General features: G+C 42.5%; 2 protein-coding genes across 5 annotated transcripts in view; both read right to left on the minus strand.

Moving 5' to 3' along the window:
* The window catches only part of crybg1a (crystallin beta-gamma domain containing 1a), a 64,192-nt gene that overhangs the window by 20,480 nt on the left and 21,428 nt on the right, over positions 1-22,284 (minus strand). For 2 of the 4 annotated variants that reach the window (XM_083544507.1, XM_083544506.1), the window contains exons 2-4: positions 18,213-18,354; positions 6,217-7,274; positions 1,212-5,331 (exon numbers count right to left, since the gene is read on the minus strand). In XM_083544507.1, coding sequence (XP_083400633.1) covers positions 1,212-5,331; positions 6,217-7,274; positions 18,213-18,354 — 5,320 coding nt within the window. Of the gene's footprint in view, positions 1-1,211; positions 5,332-6,216; positions 7,275-13,096; positions 13,504-18,212; positions 18,355-22,284 lie in introns of those variants that run through there. The other 2 variants (XM_083544508.1, XM_083544509.1) reach the window with 2 other exon arrangements.
* srrm1 (serine/arginine repetitive matrix 1) overlaps positions 1-22,284 on the minus strand; it is a 99,484-nt gene that overhangs the window by 9,183 nt on the left and 68,017 nt on the right. The gene's annotated exons all lie outside the window — the stretch shown is intronic.

Raw genomic sequence — 22,284 nt, forward strand, 5'->3', positions numbered from 1 at the left:
ATTACTAGCTGCGACTCGACTTAAATGATCGATATGTGCTTTCTGAACATCTCATTCCACATGGAGTCTCCATGTGCTGGTAAAATAGTCTCCACTCTTCTGGAAAGATGTTCCACAAGATGTTGTGGAGGTTCATTCAGATGCAAGGGTTTTAGTAAAGTCAGATACTGAAGGTGAGAAGGCCTGGAGTGTTCACATTCATTCGTGTTCAATAGAGCTCGATAGCAGGACATCATCCACTCCAACCCATGGAAAGCAGATCTTCATGAACCTGTATTTGTGAACAGGCTTGGGCCAGGCCTCCTCACCTCACCCTACATCAGTACCTGACTTTACTAACACCCTTGGGGCTGAATAAATCTCACAAAAATCACCACAGAATCTAGTGGAACATCTTCCCAGAAGAGTGGAGGCTTAAAAAAAAAAAAAGCAAACGCTCCTAGATGAAGTGAAGGAAAAATTCCGTGCTGCAGCATCCAGACACGATTGTGCAACTATGAGCCTCCAACTTTGTGGGAACAGTTTGGGGAAGATTCACATCTGGGTGGAAAAGTCGGGTGTCCCAATACTTTTGCCATTGAGTGAATCACAAGAACCATCCAAGGTTCTTCTATCAATATTGTTCCTCAGAGCATTATCTTTCCTCTTCATCAGGGGAAGTGGGAGTTCAGTGGTTAAGGCTCTGGGTTACTATTCGGAAGCTCTGGGGTTCAAGCCCCCGAATGGCCAAGCTGCCACTCTGGGGGCCCTTGAGCAATTAAACCTGATTAAATGTGGATGCTGTGAGGTTCATGGATGTGGTGAGGGAAGACATGCAGGTAGTTGGTTTGAAAGAGGCAGATGTAGAGGACAGGGGGGGTATGGAGACAGATGATCCGCTGTGGCGCCCCCTAATGGGAGAAGCGGAAAGTAGAAGAAGAAGAAGAAGAAGAAATGTGGATGCTGTACATGAAAGAACATCGAAAATCAAACATTCTGAAAGGTTTATATGAGCACCAGCATCTTACATGGGAGTTGGTCTTCAAAAGGAAGGGGAGTGGCACTTTAATGTACCCTAAGATTCAGGAGATGTTTATACTACCTGACCAATAAGCCAAAGCCCTGAGGGTCTACATTCCTCCTGCTCCGAGTATATAATTCATGATCTGAAACCTGAGAACTGAACATGATTGTGCAGGAAACAGGAAATCTTACACCATGTTCCTACTCACCTGAGTGTGTGCAAGTGATGGCAATTTGGTTTGTTGTTCTGGTGGTTTGGGTGGAAAGATTGATGCTGGAGGCTCCGGAAGCTTGTTCAGACCTGTGTTTGTGTCAGGGGCTTCAGAGCGGACTTCCATCGGGATTCCCGTGAACACAGAAGATGCTTCTAGGCTCTGAGAGCCACCTGAATTGTCAGATTCTTGATCCTTTTTCAGGGATTTCCCCAGAACATCTTGAAGTTTGATTTCGGAGAAATTTGGAAGAGGCGGAGGAGTCGGTGGACTCTTCGGTGAATCACCAGGAACTCCAGGAGGTATCACAAGATCCGTCAAGTCCTCTTCTGCCCTTCCCTGGGGTGCAACTTCAGACGTCGTCACATTCATGTCTTCTGATGTCAGAACTTGTTGGGATGCTGTAGGAGACGAGGACCCACTGGAAAAAGCTTCATTTGGAGGTCTCCGTAAGTTAGAAGTGTTCATGAGGTTTGAAAGGATGGACATTCTTTCTAACCGTGAAGACACTTTTGCAGGAGTTTCAGCACTTCCTTGATCTGCTCCATTCTCCTTATTGTCTGCCGTCTTTTCCTCTTTGTCTTGTCCTCGCCTGGAGGCCAACGCTTTGAAGATCATACTGTCTTCGGTTCCTTTGCGTTTCAGAAGCTGTTTATTTCTCACATCTTCGCTTTTCTTCTTGATCAACATGGCCGGAGAGGGATCTTTTGGGCCTGTGGTTTTCCTAATCCCAAACTTAAACTCCTCAGGATCAAAGGTTTTCTCAAAGTGATCTTCTTTAATAGCAGGCAAGGCAAACGGAGGTGAAATCATCCTGGACTTGCTGTGCTTCTTAGGAGGAAAAGAGAAAGGAGAGCAGAGTTCTTTGATTTTGCGTATGAAGTCTTCCGAATCGTCCGAGGTTTCCAGGAGGCTTTCGTCACTGGCCGAACAGTCCATTTTCCTCTCCATTTTATTTTGCTTCTTTTCAAAACCCTGGTCGACATCCAGCCAGCTCGATGGAGACTCGTTTTTCGAAAACTGTTTCGAAACCAAAAGAAAGTCCTTAGCGGTCTTTTTTGGAGAAGATGATTTCTCTGAGTCTGGGGAATTCTGAGATTTCTTGGGGTCGAGATTCTGTTGCTGGATGATGGTGCTGGTTTTTTTAACCTCAGTCATTTCCTCGGTTTGGAAGGTCACTTGCTCTGTACCTTTTGGTTTCTCTGCTTTCCTAATGCCAGGCTTCTGACCTCCATGCTGAAGATGCTCCAGTTCCGTTTTGGTAACAGGTTTCCTTGTGGTTTCCTCCTTGACAGATTCTGCATCTTGCACCTTAGCTGGAGCCTCTGTAATGGAGGACTTAGAGACTTTTAGTTCGTCCTTGAGGTCTTGAGGAGGTGTAGGAACTTCTGCCTTCTTGTGACCTCCTGGGTCTGAGGTTTTAGACAAAGCGTTTACTGCAAGACCGCTCACGCTCAGTTCTTCACGCTCAGATTTTGGTGCATCCTGTGTGACTGATGCTGTATTAGATTGCTGAATGTTTACAATCTTGAGATCTTTGGACTCTTCCTGGATGCCCACTGATGGCTTGCCTGATATTTTGTCCACCTTTTTAGGAGTTGGTCTCTCCTGATCTGCAACAAGTAAAGTTTCCTTGGTGATAAGATCAGATTTGACTCGAGGTGCACCAATATCTAGTGGCTTTATAAGTTCAGACTCATCTGTTCCTGGTTTAGTTTCCTCAGCAACCTTTTCAGTATTTACATGATCAGATGTTTGATCTGGAGCCTTCAGGTCTGCTGTATGGTCTTGAGATTTAACGATCGCCTCCTTCAACTTGTCAGCTCCTTTCACTTCCTCTTGAGATGCTTGAAGTGGTGCGAACTCTGGAGTATGGCTCACATCTTTACCGTTGTTTGCTTTCTGGTTAGATGAATCAAGTTGAGGTTTGAAGTCTTCTGTATTCTCCACAGCCTTCACGCCTGCTTTAGGTGACTCTCTGGCTTTGTCTGGTTTCTGTTTAGAATCTGCATCATGATCCTTGGTCTTATCCAAACTCTGCACTTGTTCCACATTCTCCAGTTTATTTTCAGACACATGAGATGACCTGAACTCCGCTGTAGGTTCTGCGTTCTGCATGTCTTGGCCCTGGGTTTCCTTTACAGAACTTTCAGCAGCCTCTTCTTTAGCTTTTCCTGCTTTCTTCTTAACCTCCTGAGGTAAATCTATGCCCATTTTGTGGTCCTTGGTCTTATTATCCACACCTGGCCCAGAATCAGTCTCATCTTTCTTCTGTGCAGCTTCATCACTTAATTTCGAGACTGTTTTGAACTTGATCTTCTTATCTACACTTGACACCTTCTCAGTTTTGCCTGTTTTCTGTACAGACACTTGAGCTGGAGTTTGTGAGTCTGCTCCAGCCTGGTTCTGCTCCTTTTTAGATGCTTCAGATAGGGTTTTAAGATCTAAAGTAGTCTCTATGGTCACTTCCTGAGCTTCTTTGGAAACATCTAACTCCTTTTTAGGTAGAGTTTTGAAGTCTGGTGTAGGATCACTGTTCTTCATACTCACACTCTCCAGGTTCATTCTCTGATCCTTGACTTCAGTTGCATTGGACTTGCCCTGGTTCTCTTCAGCAGTTTGAGTTACCAGGTCAGTAATAACTTCTGATGCGTCCACACTTCCATTCAGATTTTCTTCTGCCTTGTCCAGCTTCTGGTTCGACACTTGGAGTGTAGTCTGAGAATCTGCATGGAGATCTGCTTTCACTTTTTCCACCTCCCTTCTGGATTTAGGTTTGGTTGGACATTTTGCACGTGGTGAGGATCTGGTTTCAGTTGAAGCCTTAACCACCACATTCCCAGCAGCTTGGTCACGTTCAGCAGGGCTTAGAGGACCGTTGACTGGAGATGAATCATCGCTTTCTGGCTTGGCATCAGAAAGCGAGGGTTGCTTGAGTGAGTCATCTTCTCCGAGCTGGTCCTCTGCAGGCTGTTTTGGCGTGCTGGGCGGAGTCAGGCGAGGCAGCCTGCTTCCTGTTGGTGAAGCTTCAGCCTTCACCCTTGTTGTGCCCTTTGGCCCAACGGCTCGTGTTTCATTTGTAGTTTTGTCTTTCTTATTTTCCGGTTGCTCCGACTCTGAAGGAGTGCGAGGCTTGTTCTCATTTTCAGTTTTATTCACATCTTTGCTTTTGCTAACTGAAATTTTCACTGGTCTACTTTTGGGAGATTTTTCAGCAGGAGTTTGTGATCGCGTCTTTGACTTTGCACCTTCTTTAGAATCCTTAGTTTCTGACCCACCAGGAGATGACGGCTGCTCCAGGTTCTCCTCAGCGCCTATTGGCTTGGAATCCTTTTCTTTCTTCGGTTCTTTGGGATAAGGTGGTTTAGGTGGTGCCTGACTGGGTTTGCTCTCTACATCCTCCACCACAGTTAGGTCTGGTGCGCTGGTCTCAGTTGTTAACTGACGTGGAGGCGCTCGGGGTTTTGTAACATTGTTACTCGAGCTGGAGTTTCTTCTCTCAGTCTCACGTGTCTGAGCTGGAGAGGAAACTGACGCATCGGGTGACACGCTCGGGTTTGGTGTTTTGCTCGGCTTTGGCAGAAGTTCAGGAGGTGTTTTCTTTGGAATCTTTGACTTGTCTGTAGACTTAGTAAACACACCAGGCTGCTCTTTTGTAGTCGGAGATTTATTCGGCTTTTTCTCAGAGACGTTTTGTGCAGGCTTTTTTGTACTTTCCTCTTTCGTGGCCTCGAAGTTACGGCTTGTAACTCGACCCACGCTGGCTTTTGTCTTCAGTGCCACTGGCGGAGCTGGACCTTTTCCAGCACTCGCTCCGTTTGTTCCACCGCTCGCTTTGTCCACTGTTCGTTTAGACCCTGCAGCCTGGTTCGGACGATTTCCAGCCCCTGAACTCGTAACTCTGATCTGTTCCTTGTATCCAGGCATCTCTAGCAAATCCTCTCCAGGATCTGAGACGTTATTAAGAGGCTCTGAGGGAATCTCTACATCATTATCATGCTTGTGTCTTGTGTTAGCTTCCTCTTTTATAAACACATCCCCGCTTTCACTTGTAGAGTCGTATGACTGCTGGTCAGGCTTTGTGATTTCCACACTGACGTTCTTGAGGCTTGGCAGACTGTGGAAGGAAAACAAAAATAGACTTTTATTCAGTAGAAGAATCAGAAGAACAACAAAACGGGTTAGCATTGTTGATAAATTCCAGGACTTACAATATAATTAACGTCTCCAAAATCTAATCTGATTATGTCTGACTCCTTTCATCGAACAACAGCACAAAGTCCTCGATCTGAACAACAAAGTAATGTAATGACGCATCTAGGAATCTAGGCATTCCACGACAAGGAACGTTTTGTTTCAAATGTAATTCGATTCAGACATAAATATCACCAGAAATATCATTAGCCTACGGACTGAACTTAGCGTCTTTCTAGTTTTTCCCCAACAGCTGGTTAGCACCATGACCCAGCCCTAAATACATGCTGAACCTGAACACAAGTACATCCGTGAATAACGATTCAGATTTAAAACACGCTCGAACATGCAGTGTTTGTACACCAGAGCGCCGTTCTGATCAGTAATAAAAGCTTCAAGATGTATAATAACCGACAATGAGTCACATAAACCACTCAGGGGGAACAGAAAAATCATTAAAATCCTGAACTGTACACACTTCAGAAACTTTCACACTGCTGATGAGGAACTCCAGCATCACGCCTGAGCGACTCATCACTTTCTACTTCTTTACCAATAAATTGCTTCTGAAAATCCATGTCCTTCTGATTTGTCGTTCACGTTCATGTAATTTCCACTGAGATCTTTTGAAAAGCTGAAAGACGTTATTGTCCTGCTCTCATATAGAAATTCATGGGAAAAAGGAGATCGTGTTACATGGCCAGTTCTCATCTAGATCATAGAAACAAAGGGTTTTATTCCTGCACCAACGTGCAGGAGAAACGCACGGACACACGAACACACTAAAAGAAGCGCAAACACGACTTACATTCTGACTTCGGATTTCTGCTTGCTCTGGGAGTTTGAGCTCGTCGTGCTCGTCTCTTCTTGTTCTCCGTCCAGACTCGACTGCGAGTTCAGCCACACTTTCTTGGCGAAGAACTTTTCACTTGTGGAAAGCTTGACGCTCCTGCGTTTCTCGGCTTTACTCAGCTCTTGCGGTTCCTCTTCGTGCTTCACTTCCACGGCGTCCTGATAAACCGACGAATCGGAGCCTGAATCCTGAGCGATGAGAGAAGCTCCGAGGCCCAGCACAGGACTCTGTCGGACGGGTGTGACCTGACCAACTGAGCTGTTCTCGCTCCCTTCCTCCTCCATGTGCGTTTCCACCCACATGGCTTTGTGCACCTGTAGAGATGAGGGCGAGGCCTGAGCAGACCCATTCTCCGCCTCAGGGGATGAAGGTTTTGTAGGGCTTAAAGGATCTTGAGAGCCGCCGCTCAGCTTGCGGGGTCTTCTCCTGCTTGGAGTTTTCTTCCCCATGCTTTCAGTGCAACTTTGATCCGAAGAGCTGGAATCGCTCCTGGACTTGGATCTCAGCGTCACCCCGGTGAGAGCGCTGTAATTCCCTTGTCCTCCCACGACCGGCTTCAGGGCCGTCTTTTTGACGTCTGGAGATCTAACCTCGGAGTTTAACGTAATCTCTGTGCATTTCTCAGTGATCCGGCTCTCCGCTCCTTCTCCAGTGACGCTGATCTCTTCCAGGAACACCCGGAGCTTCTTGCTCGCCTGCGCCACTAGAAGCTCTTGTTCGTCTTTGTTTTTCAAGGCCAAGTTCCTCACGCTGCCACTGCTGTCACTATCTGCGAACGGAAGGTCACCACCGTCTGCTACGATGGAGGCCACGCTCTGCACGCTCGGGCTCCCTTTATCAGAGAAGAAACCCTGCTCGAACTCTTCTCCCTCCTGCCTCAGGTCTGCTGACTTGCTCGGGCTGGAAAGAGGCGACGCATTTTCCTCGGTGCCGTCAGACGACGTCCTCCGGCGCCTCCTCGACAGGAACGTGACCACCCGGTTCAGCACGCCGCCTCCTTTTTCCTCAGAATTCTATCAAAGAAAATGGAAACAAACAGAACTCCATTAGAAATGCGCTTTCGTTTACGAACCCTGATAAACGTCCAAACCTGTCAGCGAGGTGTTTTTCCAGCTGAGTTATCAGTTACGGGCAGGTTAGAGGATAAGAGACGTGAACTTTAATACGTGCTCAGTTCATAAAACATCTGTATTCAAGAGCACGAAATATTGCAGGGCAGAAAACCAAAAAGAATGTGCTGATTTCACTCTACCCACATCATTCCCCCCTGAGATCCATCACTGATTCACGTCACGCCAATAACTTACACTCCTAAAGCATCGCAAGCCAAATTCTTAATGCAACATTTTTGTATATTTTCTTCCACATTTATGTAAATATATTGGTCCTGGACCTGAGCTTAGCTTTATCAGGGGTGTGAGAGAAGGTCTCCTGTGAAGTGAAAACTGATATTAGATCTACAATCATTTATTAGCAACATCAACGTTCATTTCAAGCTCTCTCTCTCTCTCTCTCTCTCTCTCTCTCTCTCTCTCTCTCTCTCTTTCTCTCTCTAGCTTTAGACTGTATGTTATAAATGAATCAGCCTTATTATTATTATTCTCACTTGCAGAAGATTTTCTACACTATATCTTCACTCTGATCTGGATTCGGATGCTTTTTAACACTCTCACGTCACTGAAACTGAACTTCTCATTCTTCATGTAATAAAACTCGTTTTTTATTGCTTTGTTTAGGATTCTGATCCTCTCACAGTCTCGCACCTGGGTGCCAAAACTTTTGCCCGATATCAGAAATGTGCTGGTGTAAAAGTGATGGATGGAGTGAGAAGGGTTTTTTTTTTCTCTCTGTCTGTTCAGCTCGAATATACAGTAAGCAGCTGCTACTGGACAATGAAGCGGGAACGCGCCCTTATTATAAACCTACGGAATAACGCCACGCTGGCGCGCGCACTGGCTCCCGGACGCGCGCATGCACACGCGCGCACGCGCGCACACGCGCACACACACACACACACACACACACACAAGTGAGTTTAACAGATAAAGTTGGGTGAAAGTTTCAGGTGTAAAAGGAGTGAATACAGAAAGTGCGTACCTGTGCAGCGCGCGCACTGCGTCTCTCCCTCCCTCCGTTTCTGTCTGTCAGTCTGTCTGACTTTCTGTCTGTCTGTCTGTCTGTCTGTGTGTGTGTCTGTCTGTCTGTCTGTCTGTCTGTCTGTCTCTGTCTCTCTCTCTCTCTCTCTTTCTCTCTCTCTGTCTCTCCCTCCTTCTTTCTCCCCCTCTCTCGCTCTGCAGCGAGTCACACAGCGTGACCGCACAGACGAAAATGAGATGCCCCGCCCCTGGCCCCGCCCTCATCGTCTGACGCACGCCACATTCCTCTTATGCGCCATTTTCAGGGATTTTTTTTTCTTCTTTCGCTTTTGAAAACATTTAAAACAACATTTACGTCCTTTAAAAAAAAAAAAGTCAAAGTTAATCTGAAACAAATGTAACAGTAATAAACAAACATTTATTTATAAATTAATTTACTTACTAATTTATTTATTTGTTTATTGTATTTATTCCTATAAGAGAGACAGCTAGAAAGGTTCTTGGTGTAACATCTGGAAATAGAAAGGAAGATAAAGAGACAGAGGAACCGAGCTGGGAAGGATGTACTGCAAGTTAGAGCAATAAAGGATGGAGATGGAAATGTGTTGACTAGTGAGGAGAGTGTGTTGAGAAGATGGAGGGAGTATTTTAAGCAGCTGATGAACGAGGAAAATGAGAGTGAAAGAAGGTTGGATGATGTGGAGATGGTGAAGCAGGATGTAGATAGGATCAGTAAGGAGGAAGTGAGAACAGCGATTAAGAGGATGAAGAGTGGAAAGTCGGTTGGACCAGATGACATACCGGTAGAAGCGTGGAGATGTTTAGGAGAGATGCAGTGGAGTTTTTAACCGGATTGTTTAACAGGATTTTGGAAGGTGAGAAGATGCCTGAGGAATGGAGAAGAAGTGTGCTGGTACTGATCTTTAAGAATAAGGGAGATGTGCAGACCTGCAGTAACTACAGGGGAATTAAGTTGATCAGTCACACCATGAAGTTATGGGAAAGAGTAGTGGAAGCCAGGCTGAGAGAAGAGGTGACCATCTGTGAGCAGCAGTATGGTTTCATGCTGAGGAAGAGCACCACAGATGCATTATTTGCTTTGAGGATGTTGATGGAGAAGTATAGAGAAGATCAGAAGGACTTGCATTGTGTGTTTGTGGATTTAGAGAAAGTGTGGTATTGTATGAGGAAGTCAGGTGTGCCAGAGAAGTATGTGAGGGTGGTGCAGGACATGTATGAGGACAGTGTGACAGCAGTGAAGTGTGCAGTAGGAACGACAGACTGGTTCAAGGTAGAGGTTGGACTGCATCAAGGATCGGCTCTGAGCCCTTTCCCGTTTGCAGTGGTGATGGACAGGTTGATGGACGAGGTCAGACAGGAGTCTCTGTGGACTATGATGTTTGCGGATGATATTGTGATTTGTGGTGAGAGTAGGGAGCAGGTGGAGAAGATCCTGGAGAGGTGGAGGTACACGCTGGAGAGAAGGGGAATGAAAGTCAGTAGGAGTGAGACAGAGTACATGTGTGTGAATGAGAGGGAGGGCAGTGGAGGGGTGCAGTTGCAGGAAGAAGAGGTGGAGAAGGTGGAGGAGTTCAGGTACCTGGGGTCAACAGTGCAAAGTAATGAAGAGTGTGTTAGAGAAGTAAAGAAAAGAGTGCAGGCAGGGTGGAGTGGGTGGAGAAGAGTGATAGCAGGAGTGATTTGTGATAGAAGAGTATCTGTGAGAGTGAAAGGGAAAGTTTATAGGACTGTGGTGAGACCTGAGATGTTGTATGGATTAGAGACAGTGGCATTGAGTAAAAGACAGGAGGTGGAGCTGGAGGTAGCAGAGCTGAAGATGTTGAGATGTTCTTTGGGAGTGACGACGATGGACAGGATTAGAAATGAGATTATTAAAGTCAAGTTTATTTCTATTGCACTTTTCTTAAAGACATTGTTTCAAAGCAGCTTCACAGAATTAAAGAGTTAAGCAGAACGATGTGTATCAGAAAGCCATGGCGAATGTACCGAAATGAGATATTTTTCCTGTTTGAGGAGGATACTGAGTAAATCAAGATTTATTCAGCCACGGCCATTTTGCCTATTCTTCTCATAAACCTTTCAAATTTGCTCTCGACTCTAAAATTTCCAGGAAGTAAAATTCCTACTAGTCTTCTCAACCACAAGCTCATTTCCTGTTTACAGAGTTCTGCTCCCTGTAGAGGCAATGATCACACTACACTTTCTGTTCATTTCCAGAATTCCAGTTGGGTGACCTGAGAATCCGTGTGATCGCTATAAGACCTTGTGACCACCAAGACCGCGTAAGTACGGATCACATCAGCGTCGCATTGTCCTTTTTTATACACGTATATGTACATGGGGCAGAAGGTTTATTTTAATACTAAAATACAAAAGGTTCCTCTGACAAACACTATATGTACAAAGGATTGTGGACACCTGAGCATAAGATTCTTATGTGCTTTTAGAACATCCAGTTCCACATTTTGTCCCCATTCGCAGTTCTAATATCCAACACGCTTCTGGGAAGATGTTCCACTAGATATTGTGGAGGGTGTTAGTTAGGGGTGAGGTGAGGACACCTGGGGTGCAGTCAGCGTTCACATTCAGTCCAAAGTTGTTTAATAGGATTTATTGCAGAAGATCTTCAACTCCAACCCATGCAAAGCATATCTTCATGGAGCTGAAGGTGAACAAATCATTTCTGTTTTCTGTACACAGTCACATTACAAGTTCCCAGTCACCACAACAGCAGCAGATCACTCTCTACATCAAACATCTGCTGAAAATGAACAAATCATTCATATTTGACCGAAGTTTCAGAAGTAAACACACTTCACTTCATACCAAGTTACACTACATATAACGCATGAGGTTAACCAGCTGCTAGATAAAGACCACTGCAGTGTTTTTTTCAGTGTTTATATGTTTAATAAGTCATAATTAATAGCTTTGTTTATTTACAGTAACATATGAAATAGATAATTGTAGAGATTTAATGCTTTCATTTATTTTTCAAATGTAAAATGGATATAAAAAAGTATAAAAACAGTAAATAAATTCCAGGTTTCCCACAATCACCCTTCCAAAGTATAAATCTTTAGTTCTGTTGACTTACAACTGTTATGAAAGAGATATTATTCTATTTTTGAGAATATAATTCTACATATTATTTGCATATATAAAAACAGAATATAGAAAAATAATGAATAAACCCTATATTTAAAAAAAAAATTTATTTATAGGAAGGTCGAATTTTCCTCAAATCCAATTGGACGATTTAAAACCAGTGACCAGGCAGGCAAAAATGAGCCCGTGTTGGGAGACCCAGAGCACTTCCTGTTCTGCTCTTCTGCTTATTCTGCAGTGGTTCTGCATCATTGGTGTGAAATTCAACAAGTTTCATCAAAATATGCGTTTATTTAAAAAAATCACTTTAAAGACCGACTTTAATAGAGTTTTTTTTTATTTAATAAATAATAATAATAATAATAATAATAATAATAATAATAATAATAACGTGAGAAAAATGTTTTCTTTATAAATGTATATTTAATTTTCTCTTTTATGTTGGATGTGTATTTCTGTAATTTCTTTTTTTAATTTCTATTATAGTTTATAATAATTTTTTTGTACGTATTTAATATTTTTAATTTTACTTACTTTTTCCTAATATATAATAATAATAATAATAATAATAATAATAATAATAATAATAATAATAATAATAATAATTGTATGTATCCATAGCTGATAATAAATTATTAAATAATAATATAAAAAAACAAATTTACATAATAAATGACAAAACTGCCTTTGTGTAATGTCAGGAATGTTTGCAGTCACACCCCGAGTTTATACTTTTTGGGTTAAAAATAAACAAATAAATAAATAAATAAATAAATAAATAAAATAGTTAGAAATTTCTAGTAATGACGATGCACTTTTATCTAAACAAAATTTTAAATACATATGAAAATGTCCAAATATTCAGACTGTAGACAGACAGACAGACAGACAGACAGACAGACAGACAGACAGACAGACAGACAGACAGACAGATAGATAGATAGATAGATAGATAGATAGATAGATAGATAGATAGATAGATAGATAGATAGATAGATAGATAGAATATTTGGACATTTTTAGATATATTTCTATGGACGATTCGTGTTTGTATTTGTGTAGCATGACGCTGAGATACTTCGGTGTGTAGACTCTCGGTGTGTGAGGCTCTCGGTGTGTGAGACTCTCGATGTATAGACTCTTAGTGTGTAGACTCTCAGTGTGTGAGACTCTCGGTGTGTGAAGCCTCGGTGTTTAGACTCTTAGTGTGTGAGGCTCTCGGTGTGTGAGACTCTCGGTGTGTGAGACTCTCGGTGTCTGAGACTCTCGGTTTGTGAGACTCTCGGTGTGTGAGACTCTCGGTGTGTGAAGCCTCGGTGTGTAGACTCTTAGTGTGTGAGGCGCTCGGTGTGTGAGACGCTCGGTGTGTGAAGCCTCGGTGTGTGAAGCCTCGGTGTGTGAAGCCTCGGTGTGTAGACTCTCGGTGTGTGAGACTCTCGGTGTGTAGACTCTCAGTGTGTGAGGCTCTGGGTGTGTAGACTCTCAGTGTGTGAGGCTCTGGGTGTGTGAGACTATCTAAAAAGAACCTCCTCCACCGTTACCTTCAAGCTTATGAATAATAAATCAATGTGATAAGAGACGCAGCGATAAGCTGGTGGACTGAACGGAACTCACCATAATGAATCCCTGAAGCTGCTGTAGGACGCAGACTCTAATCCTGACACGGTGTCCTGGTGCTCAGATCCTCAGATCTGCTCCAAAACCCAGCAGATCCTCAGAAGCGCTCCTCATTTCCACCAGAAACAAACAAGACGTTCTTTCTTCTCGCTGAATAACACACTCAGCTCTCACAGACTGACAGACTGGAAAAGTTTTAAACAAGACTATGCCACTCACCCACACACACACACACACACACACACACACACACACACACACACACACACACACACACACAAAACCCGCTTCGGCTTTTTTACGCAACTGCAGGACAAAGTCAAACAGGAATGAGTCATCAGCTGCTACTAAGGTGTTTCAGCTCATGAAGGCAGCCTTGGGCTGAACAGCCACACCCTAAACACCCTCATACACACACACACACACACACACACACACACACACACACACACACACACACATACACACACACACACACACACACACACACACACACACACACACACACACACACTCCTCTCTCTGTGTTCTGCTAAACTTGGAGATAAAAGAGAGATGAAATGGGTTTGATTTATTCAGATGAATGCAGTGAATCAGGGCAGGACTGTGGTTCAGTTCCTGATTATTACTGCTTTTTTATAGCTTTTATTTATCTTTATATTTATATGACCTCTTTCTTTCTTTCTTTCTTTCTTTCTTTCTTTCTTTCTTTCTTTCTTTCTTTTGTTTCTCTTTTATTTTATTATTATTTTTTATTATTTATTTAATTCCTATGTAGTTTCCTGAATACTTTCTCCCCATTATTATTATTATTATTATTATTATTATTATTATTATTATTATTATTATTATTATTATTATCATGTATTTTATCTTTATTTTCTTTTATATATATTTTATATATTAATTTTTAACTACCTTTATTTATTACATATTTATATACACTGTCGGAGGAAAACAATCATCTCTCAGTACCTCTGCTTCGTCCCTGATTAGTTTCCTTTAACAGCGTGACACACAAAGCGTTACACACACAGCATTACACACACAGCGTTACACACACACATAGCATTACACACACACAGCGTTACACACACAGCGTTACACACACACATAGCATTACACACACACACAGCGTTACACACACACATAGCATTACACACACACAGCGTTACACACACAGCGTTACACACACACATAGCATTACACACACACACAGCGTTACACACACAGCGTTACACACACAGTGTTACAAACACACATAGCATTACACACACACACAGCGTTACACACACAATGTTACACACACACACACACACACACACAGCATTACACACAAAGCGTTACACACACATACAGCATTACACACACAGCGTTACACACACAGCGTTACACAAACATACAGCATTACACACACAGCGTTACACACACAGCGTTACACAAACAGCGTTACACAAACATACAGCGTTACACACACACACACACACACACACAGCGTTTTACACACACACACACAGCATTACACACACGCAGCGTTACACACACACAGCATTACACACACACACACAGCGTTACAGACACAGCATTACACACACAGCGTTACACACACAGCGTTACACACACACATATAGCATTACACACACACAGCGTTTTACACACACAGCGTTACACACACACAGTGTTACAAACACACATAGCATTACACACACACACAGCGTTACACACACAATGTTACACACACACACACACACACACACACACACACACATACAGCATTACACACAAAGCGTTACACACACATACAGCATTACACACACAGCGTTACACACACAGCGTTACACAAACATACAGCGTTACACACACAGCGTTACACAAACATACAGCGTTACACACACACACAGCGTTTTACACACACACACACACAGCATTACACACACACGCAGCGTTACACACACACACAGCATTACACACACACACACACAGCGTTACAGACACAGCATTACACACACAGCGTTACACACACAAACAGCGTTACACACACACACACACACACACACACAGCGTTACACACACAATGTTACACACACAATGTTACACACACAATGTTACACACACATCGTTACACACACACAGCGTTACACACAAATACAGCGTTACACACACACACAGCATTACACACACACACAGCGTTATACACACAATGTTACACACACACAGCATTACACACACACACAGCGTTATACACACAATGTTACACACACAATGTTACACACACACACACACACACACACACACACACACACACACACACACAGTTATCCAGACACGATGGTAAATTTGTGTGTAATTTTCTTAAACTCAGCACAGTTATGGAACAACATGACTCACGTTACCACAGTAACACAACTTTTCATACTATTTCCATACGAGCCGGAGCATCCAGGAACCACTTACACACACACCAGAGTGACCAACACACACACACACACACACACACACACACACACACACACACACACACACACACCAGGGTAACCAAAACACACACACACACACACACACACACACACACCAGGGTGACCAAAACACACACACACACACACACACACAAACGCACACAAACACGAGTGACCAAAATACACACACACACACACACACACACACACACACACACACCACAGGGTAACCAAAACACACACACACACACACACACCAGGGTGACCAAAACACACACACACAAACGCACACAAACACGAGTGACCAAAATACACACACACACACACACACACACACACACACACACACACACACACACACACACACACACACAGTAACAGGACACTTTGCTATGTTGCATGTCGGGTTTTAAACACGGCTCAGGGCGGCTCAGCAGCGAGACGTGACGTAGTGATCATCTTTCTCTCTCTCTCTCTCTCTCTCTCTCTCTTTATCTCTCTCTCTCTTTCTCTATATATCTTGCTCTCTCTCTCTCTCTCCCTCTCTCTCTTTTTCTCTCTCTTGTGTGATGATTAAAATGAAAGGATAAACAGGTGATTTTCTGTCTTTTTTTCAGATGTCGCTGTAATAAAACAGGTGTTGACACGCAAACGCTGATTAACACAGGTGTAAAAAGACAAGCTGAAGCCACACACACACACACACACACACACACACACACACACACACACACACACACACACACACACACACACTTCGGTGACAGCTTTTACAGTGTCACAAATAGGGCAGGAAGTTAACACAGGAAGTCTATAAGGCAGACGTACACTGCTGGTCCAGAGAGAAGACACACATTCAGGTATTTCACTGCACCGCCTTCGTTACAGCCCTGAATTCTAACCTCACTCATTTATTACAGTGCAGAGACACATTGCATTTATCTGTTTATGACACAGAGAGTCGAAGTGGAGAACTTTTCTCAAACATCAAATGAGATGAAGATCAGGACTCTCACTGTTCACTTATAGTGTATCAATAATCAGGATTTGCTGCCATCTAGTGGCCTTGTTAAAAAAAAATACAGGGGCCCTTTTTAGCAGCTTAATACAGACTACGATCAAAAGTATTGGGACTCCTGACTTCTCCAGCCGGGTGTGGTTTTCCCTCAAACTGCACACAATTCTGTGGGACGTCTTCAGCATGAAATATTACTTTAACTAACACCCTCGTGGCTGAATGAATATTCACAAAATCTAGAAGAACATCTTCCCAGAAGAGTGGAATTATTAAACCAGTAAACGGAGACTAAATGTGGAATGAGATGTTCAAAAAAAGGCATGCAGGAATCTTATACTCGGGTGTCCACAAAAAATTATAAAAACACCTAAATTACTATTTCTATTTAATCTGCACAGAACAGAAGCCTTATAATAATAATAATAATAATAATAATAATAATAATAATAATAATAATAATAATAATAATAATACCATGGCAACTTCCTAAAATTGTACATTGCTTTTAAGAAAATCTGATTCTAAATAATCTGATGCCACAAAAGCAGAAGAGTTTAGAGGAACATGATTTCTCTCCGATGAGTCACTTTTACTCAGTCTGCATGCCATTTTGTCTTTCAGGAACTCTCTCTCTCTCTCACACACACACACACACACACACACACACACACACACACACACACACACACACACACATACACACACACACACACACACACACACACACACCAGTGTTCAGAAATGAACACAGAAGCGAGTCTGTTCTTCGTGAAGAAGTTCTAAAGGCACGGCAGAAAAGTTAAAAGGAAAGTCTGAGAATAAATTAATTTCCTGCTCAACCTTGAGCTCTGAGATTCTTCAGAATGAGAGTGAAAATAGGAAATGAAAGTCAGACGCTCATATTAGACAGACCACAGAGACGACACCATGTCTCGTAAGGGTTTCACTGAATGTTCCTGTTCCTCAAAGAAATCTTTACCATCCGAAATATTCAGTACGGCGTAGTCGATTCCCTTCGCTCAAACTTTTTGTATTAAAATTCAGTACTATTTTTACTGTTAGTTTGTTTGTTTGTTTTTTACCCCGTATCTATTTTCAACATCATCATTTGATTAATCGGGTATTAGCAAATACGATCCACGGCTTGATCTTCACCTCCACATGGTGCACCAACATCCTGCAACGTCTCACTCCAACACTTATCATCATTCTCTTACAGATCCTTACAGGGTAATGTGATAATGTTAAACAGCGCCTCCCACTGGTGATTCATAAATTCGTCATAAAATCTTTTTTCAACTCTGAAACACATCCCTTCACTACAGTACCTATGTTTCAAACCCATCTGAGCTCCTAAAATCTCATCATCTTGAAAAATAACAGTATTTGTACGTTCATGTTGATACAAGGGCCCGGCAGTGGCAGATTGGACTTTTTGGAGCCCTCGGAAGGTCACACGTTTAAATCCCAATTCCAATGTACCTGTAAAGCTACCACCCGCACACATGTTCAATCCTAACCAGCCAAACATCATCACGATGAGATGATGTATATAATCGTTTCATTATAAATTATAACCCTATAAGATTTGAGGTTTACAGAAGGGAAGAGGACGCCGTCTGGTCTCACGTGTACCTTCCTGTGACGTGGTGTCGGTGAGACGGGCTGCGAGGGAGACAGGTTCAGGCTGATAACAGATGTGCACTCTGAGGGCACGGTGGACCAGGCGTCGCTCATGCTGAAGTCCTCTGTCCTGATGCTCATCTGATCGAAGCTCCTGCAAAGGGAACGAGCCAAAAAAGAGAATCAAAACCATGTCCATGACTTCCAGCACATTTTCTGTTCATTCACTTTCCACAAACAAAAACAAGACTGTGCATTAAATTAAATAAATAAAAGGTAATCAGTCTCGATTTCCAAAGACGAGAACCGAGAGGAGCGTAGCAGCTTCACTTTTTCCTGACAGGATCTGTTCAGTGTGATTAAACCACAGCAAAATAGGAAGTGCTACAGGAAGCCAGGAAGTCCACCGCTGCAGACTGCTGACTGCTTCAAGACCTCAAAACTCCACCACAATCTGGGGTCTTTTTTTAAACTTACAAGAAATATTTTGGCAACTATGGACACGCCTACTTTATTGAGACTGACACACAGAGGCCACGCCCCTTCACTGAGACTGATACACAGAAGCCACGCCTTCTTCAATAAAACACACAGAGACCACAGTTTGCTGTAGTCTGGTCTCAGAAGTAGACTGTCTCAGTCTGGTCTCAGGTAGTCTGAACTTAGTCTGGTTTAGTCTGGTGTCAGGTAGTCTGGTCTGGTTTAAGTCAGGTCTTATTCTGGTTTAGGCTGGTCTCAGGTAGTGTGGTCTGGTCTCAGTTTGGTTTAGTCTTGTCTCAGGTATCCTGTTTTGGTTTTAGTCTAGTCTCAGGTAGTCTGGTCTGGTTTAAGTCTGATCTCAGGTAGTTAAGTCTGGATTTAGTCTGGGTTTTAGTCTGGTCTGGTTTTAGTCTGATCTCATGTAGTCTGGCCCGGTCTTAGTCTGTCCTTTATCTGGTTTCAGGCTGGTTTGATTTTAGTCTGGTCTGGTCTGGTAAGATGGTCTGATTTAGTCTTTCTGTTGGAGAATTAACACTTTCACCTTTTTAGCTACAGAACCTGATTCCCTGATGCAGTTGTGCTTAACGTCCTCCAGGTGGCACTAAAACACCAATAAACAGCGTTCCTGTGAAGTGGGAACGTTTGTGATGAACGAGCTGTCACCACTGAAAACAGGCCGTGACGAGTCTGCAGGACAGCACTTCACTCTGTACTGAGCATGTTTCAGCCTCAGGAACTTCTTCTTCATGCTTCTTATAGACCAGTTGGATCAGATCTTATATTAGACACATACCTGACTGCAGATATCGTTAATCAACCGTGGAATTTAATCGCCAATTGTTACAACTGGTGACGAGAAACTTTTCAGTCTCTACAATTTACTATTGGATAATTATTTGACCTGCCCACAGAATTGGATTGACAGGATTTCATGGTGAAATGGTTCTTTATAAAAGCCTGAGATCGATAGAAATGCCCTGACAGATGACCTTCTAACCGAACGTACCCCAGCTTGCGTGCCTCTACACGTGAGAAAACGCATAGTAATGCCCTTTAGGGCAATCTGTCAGCCATGGAGATGTGAGATGTTGCCCATATGTTGCAAGATGTGAGATGCCCCCCCCACCCCCAAACACACACACACACACACACACACACACACACACACACACACACACAGAAGTTTCAGTAGTGGCGAAATTGTGTGAGCCTGAAGCAGGATTACATCTTCTCTGGCTCATGAGTCACAACATGCAGGGCAAAACCAACAGTGTCTCTCTCACACACACACACACACACACACACACACACACACACACACACACACACACACACACACACACACTCCTGTAAACAACGTCAGCAAACATACTGTGTTTATTTAAGCTTCAGACTTCCAGGAGATTAACTGTAACTGTAAATTTCAAGAAGAGCATTTCAGGGCAACATCAATAGATAAATCAATAAATAAATAAAACATTACACACACCTACAACAAAATATTTTAATGCATTGTATTTAAATGGTGTTTTTTCCCCCATTTTTATATCTTATATTTTTTATATGACTGAGAAACTCTAAACTAACACAACCAACCCTCGGCCTGGCAAAGGTTCAAGTGATTTTCTGAGCGATCAGAGTGACTCTGCACTGTTATTCCACTAGAGGGGCAATACACTCTGAAGTTTGCATACCTGCAGCTCCTTCAAATGGGCCAAGACTAGCTTCAAATAGGCAAGACTAGCTCCAACTGTGCAGGACTAACTCCAAATGGATAGAGAGCTACTCCAGTTGGGAGGGACTTCCTCCAAATAGGTGGAGACTCGGCATAAAGGGGTACGATTAACTCGAAACGGGTGGAGACTAGTTCCAAATATCAGGGGACTGGCTACAAATGGACCAAGTCACAATCTGCTTAACCTCCTTCAATCCAGAAGCAGATACAGAAACATATGTGCTAGTGATGGGAAGTCCGATTCTTTTTTGTGAATCAGTTCTTTCGGACAGTTCGTTTCAAAAAACCGGTTCACCAGTTCTTTTTACGTCATGACGTCATGCTTATCCAAATATCATCTCGGCGGATGAACATACACACTAAACACATTTAAATAAAGTCATGTCTATTGCATGAGGTCATATAGCTTATCTGTTTCAATTAAATCATCATCATCATCATCTTAGAAATGTTCCTTACATTTACGTTTTGCCCATTCTCAGGGATATTGATTTATTTTGAGTCGGATAGACGCTCATACACATTCAAAAGTGAGTAACTTGAGTCATTTTGTTGATTAGTGCTGATTTGAGACTGTTTTAAACGATTCAGTCCGATTTGGTGAACTGGTTCGACCGGTTCATTAAAAAGAACCAGTTCAAATGAACGATTCGTTCACGAACCGGACATCACTAATATGTGCTAGTACCATCACCTTATACACTACACTATAACACAGGGACACTGACGTCTCATTATTGCTTTACTGCCTTTAATCCTCCTGCAGGTCTCCTTTATTCTGTTCATTCTGGATCATCTCAGTGGAATTTCAATTCTAAAGACGTAAACATTTACACCATTTCCATATATTTATCTCATATATCTGTACACCATCTGTAAATACACTGTATTACTGTATCACATGTACATATCTCAGATTATACACTCATATCTGTTTATGAATTTTACCACCATATCCCTATATCTATCTATCTATCTATCTATCTATCTATCTATCTATCTATCTATCTATCTATCTATCTATCTATCTATGGAGAGAGAGAGAGAGAGAGAGAGAGAGAGAGAGAGAGAGAGAGAGACACAGACAGACAGACAGACAGACAGACAGACAGACAGACAGACAGACAGACAGACAGACAGATAGATAGATAGATAGATAGATAGATAGATAGATAGATAGATAGATAGATAGATAGATATGGGATTATGGTGGTAAAAGTCATATATATATATATACAGTAATCCCCCGTTATAAACTGACGTCACCCCAAAATGCTATTTTATGTATACGGTACTGTACTGTATTAACATTTTACTTCATTTTATAGTTAATAATTATATTTTTATTAATAAATTTCATTCTTTTAAATTAAAACTCCATAAAAACAATTCCCTATAAGTTTTTTGGTCTTTTGTGCTCTCCGTGAGACACCGGGAAAATCAGCCAAACTAATTAGTTGTGTGGCAAATGCAATTCCGCGATAAAAACCATGGGCGAGAAATTCCAATCGTGCCAAAGTGGGGGATTACTGTATATATATACACTGAGCGATCAGAGCGACTCTGCATATATATATATGGATGGATGGTAAAATTCAGTATCATTAAAATGAACCATTTTGAACATACTTGGGTCTGTAAAAACTGATTTATTTATATATAATTGTTAGTAAATGTGTTTAACTTTTGTTATTTATAAAGTGACCAATAATTGGTGACAAATATTTTGTATGTAGGTCGATTTCCCCTGGTTTCTCAAGCATCTTATCTCACCGCTGCTGCTACGTGAATATGACGTATTACAACACTGGAGGCCGAGGCGTGTCCTGAGTCACATAGGATACAGATTAACATGGCAGAGGTAGAGCT

The sequence above is a fragment of the Silurus aristotelis genome, assembly GCF_946808225.1.
Source record: "Silurus aristotelis genome assembly, chromosome: 6".
NCBI classification, from domain to species: domain Eukaryota; kingdom Metazoa; phylum Chordata; class Actinopteri; order Siluriformes; family Siluridae; genus Silurus; species Silurus aristotelis.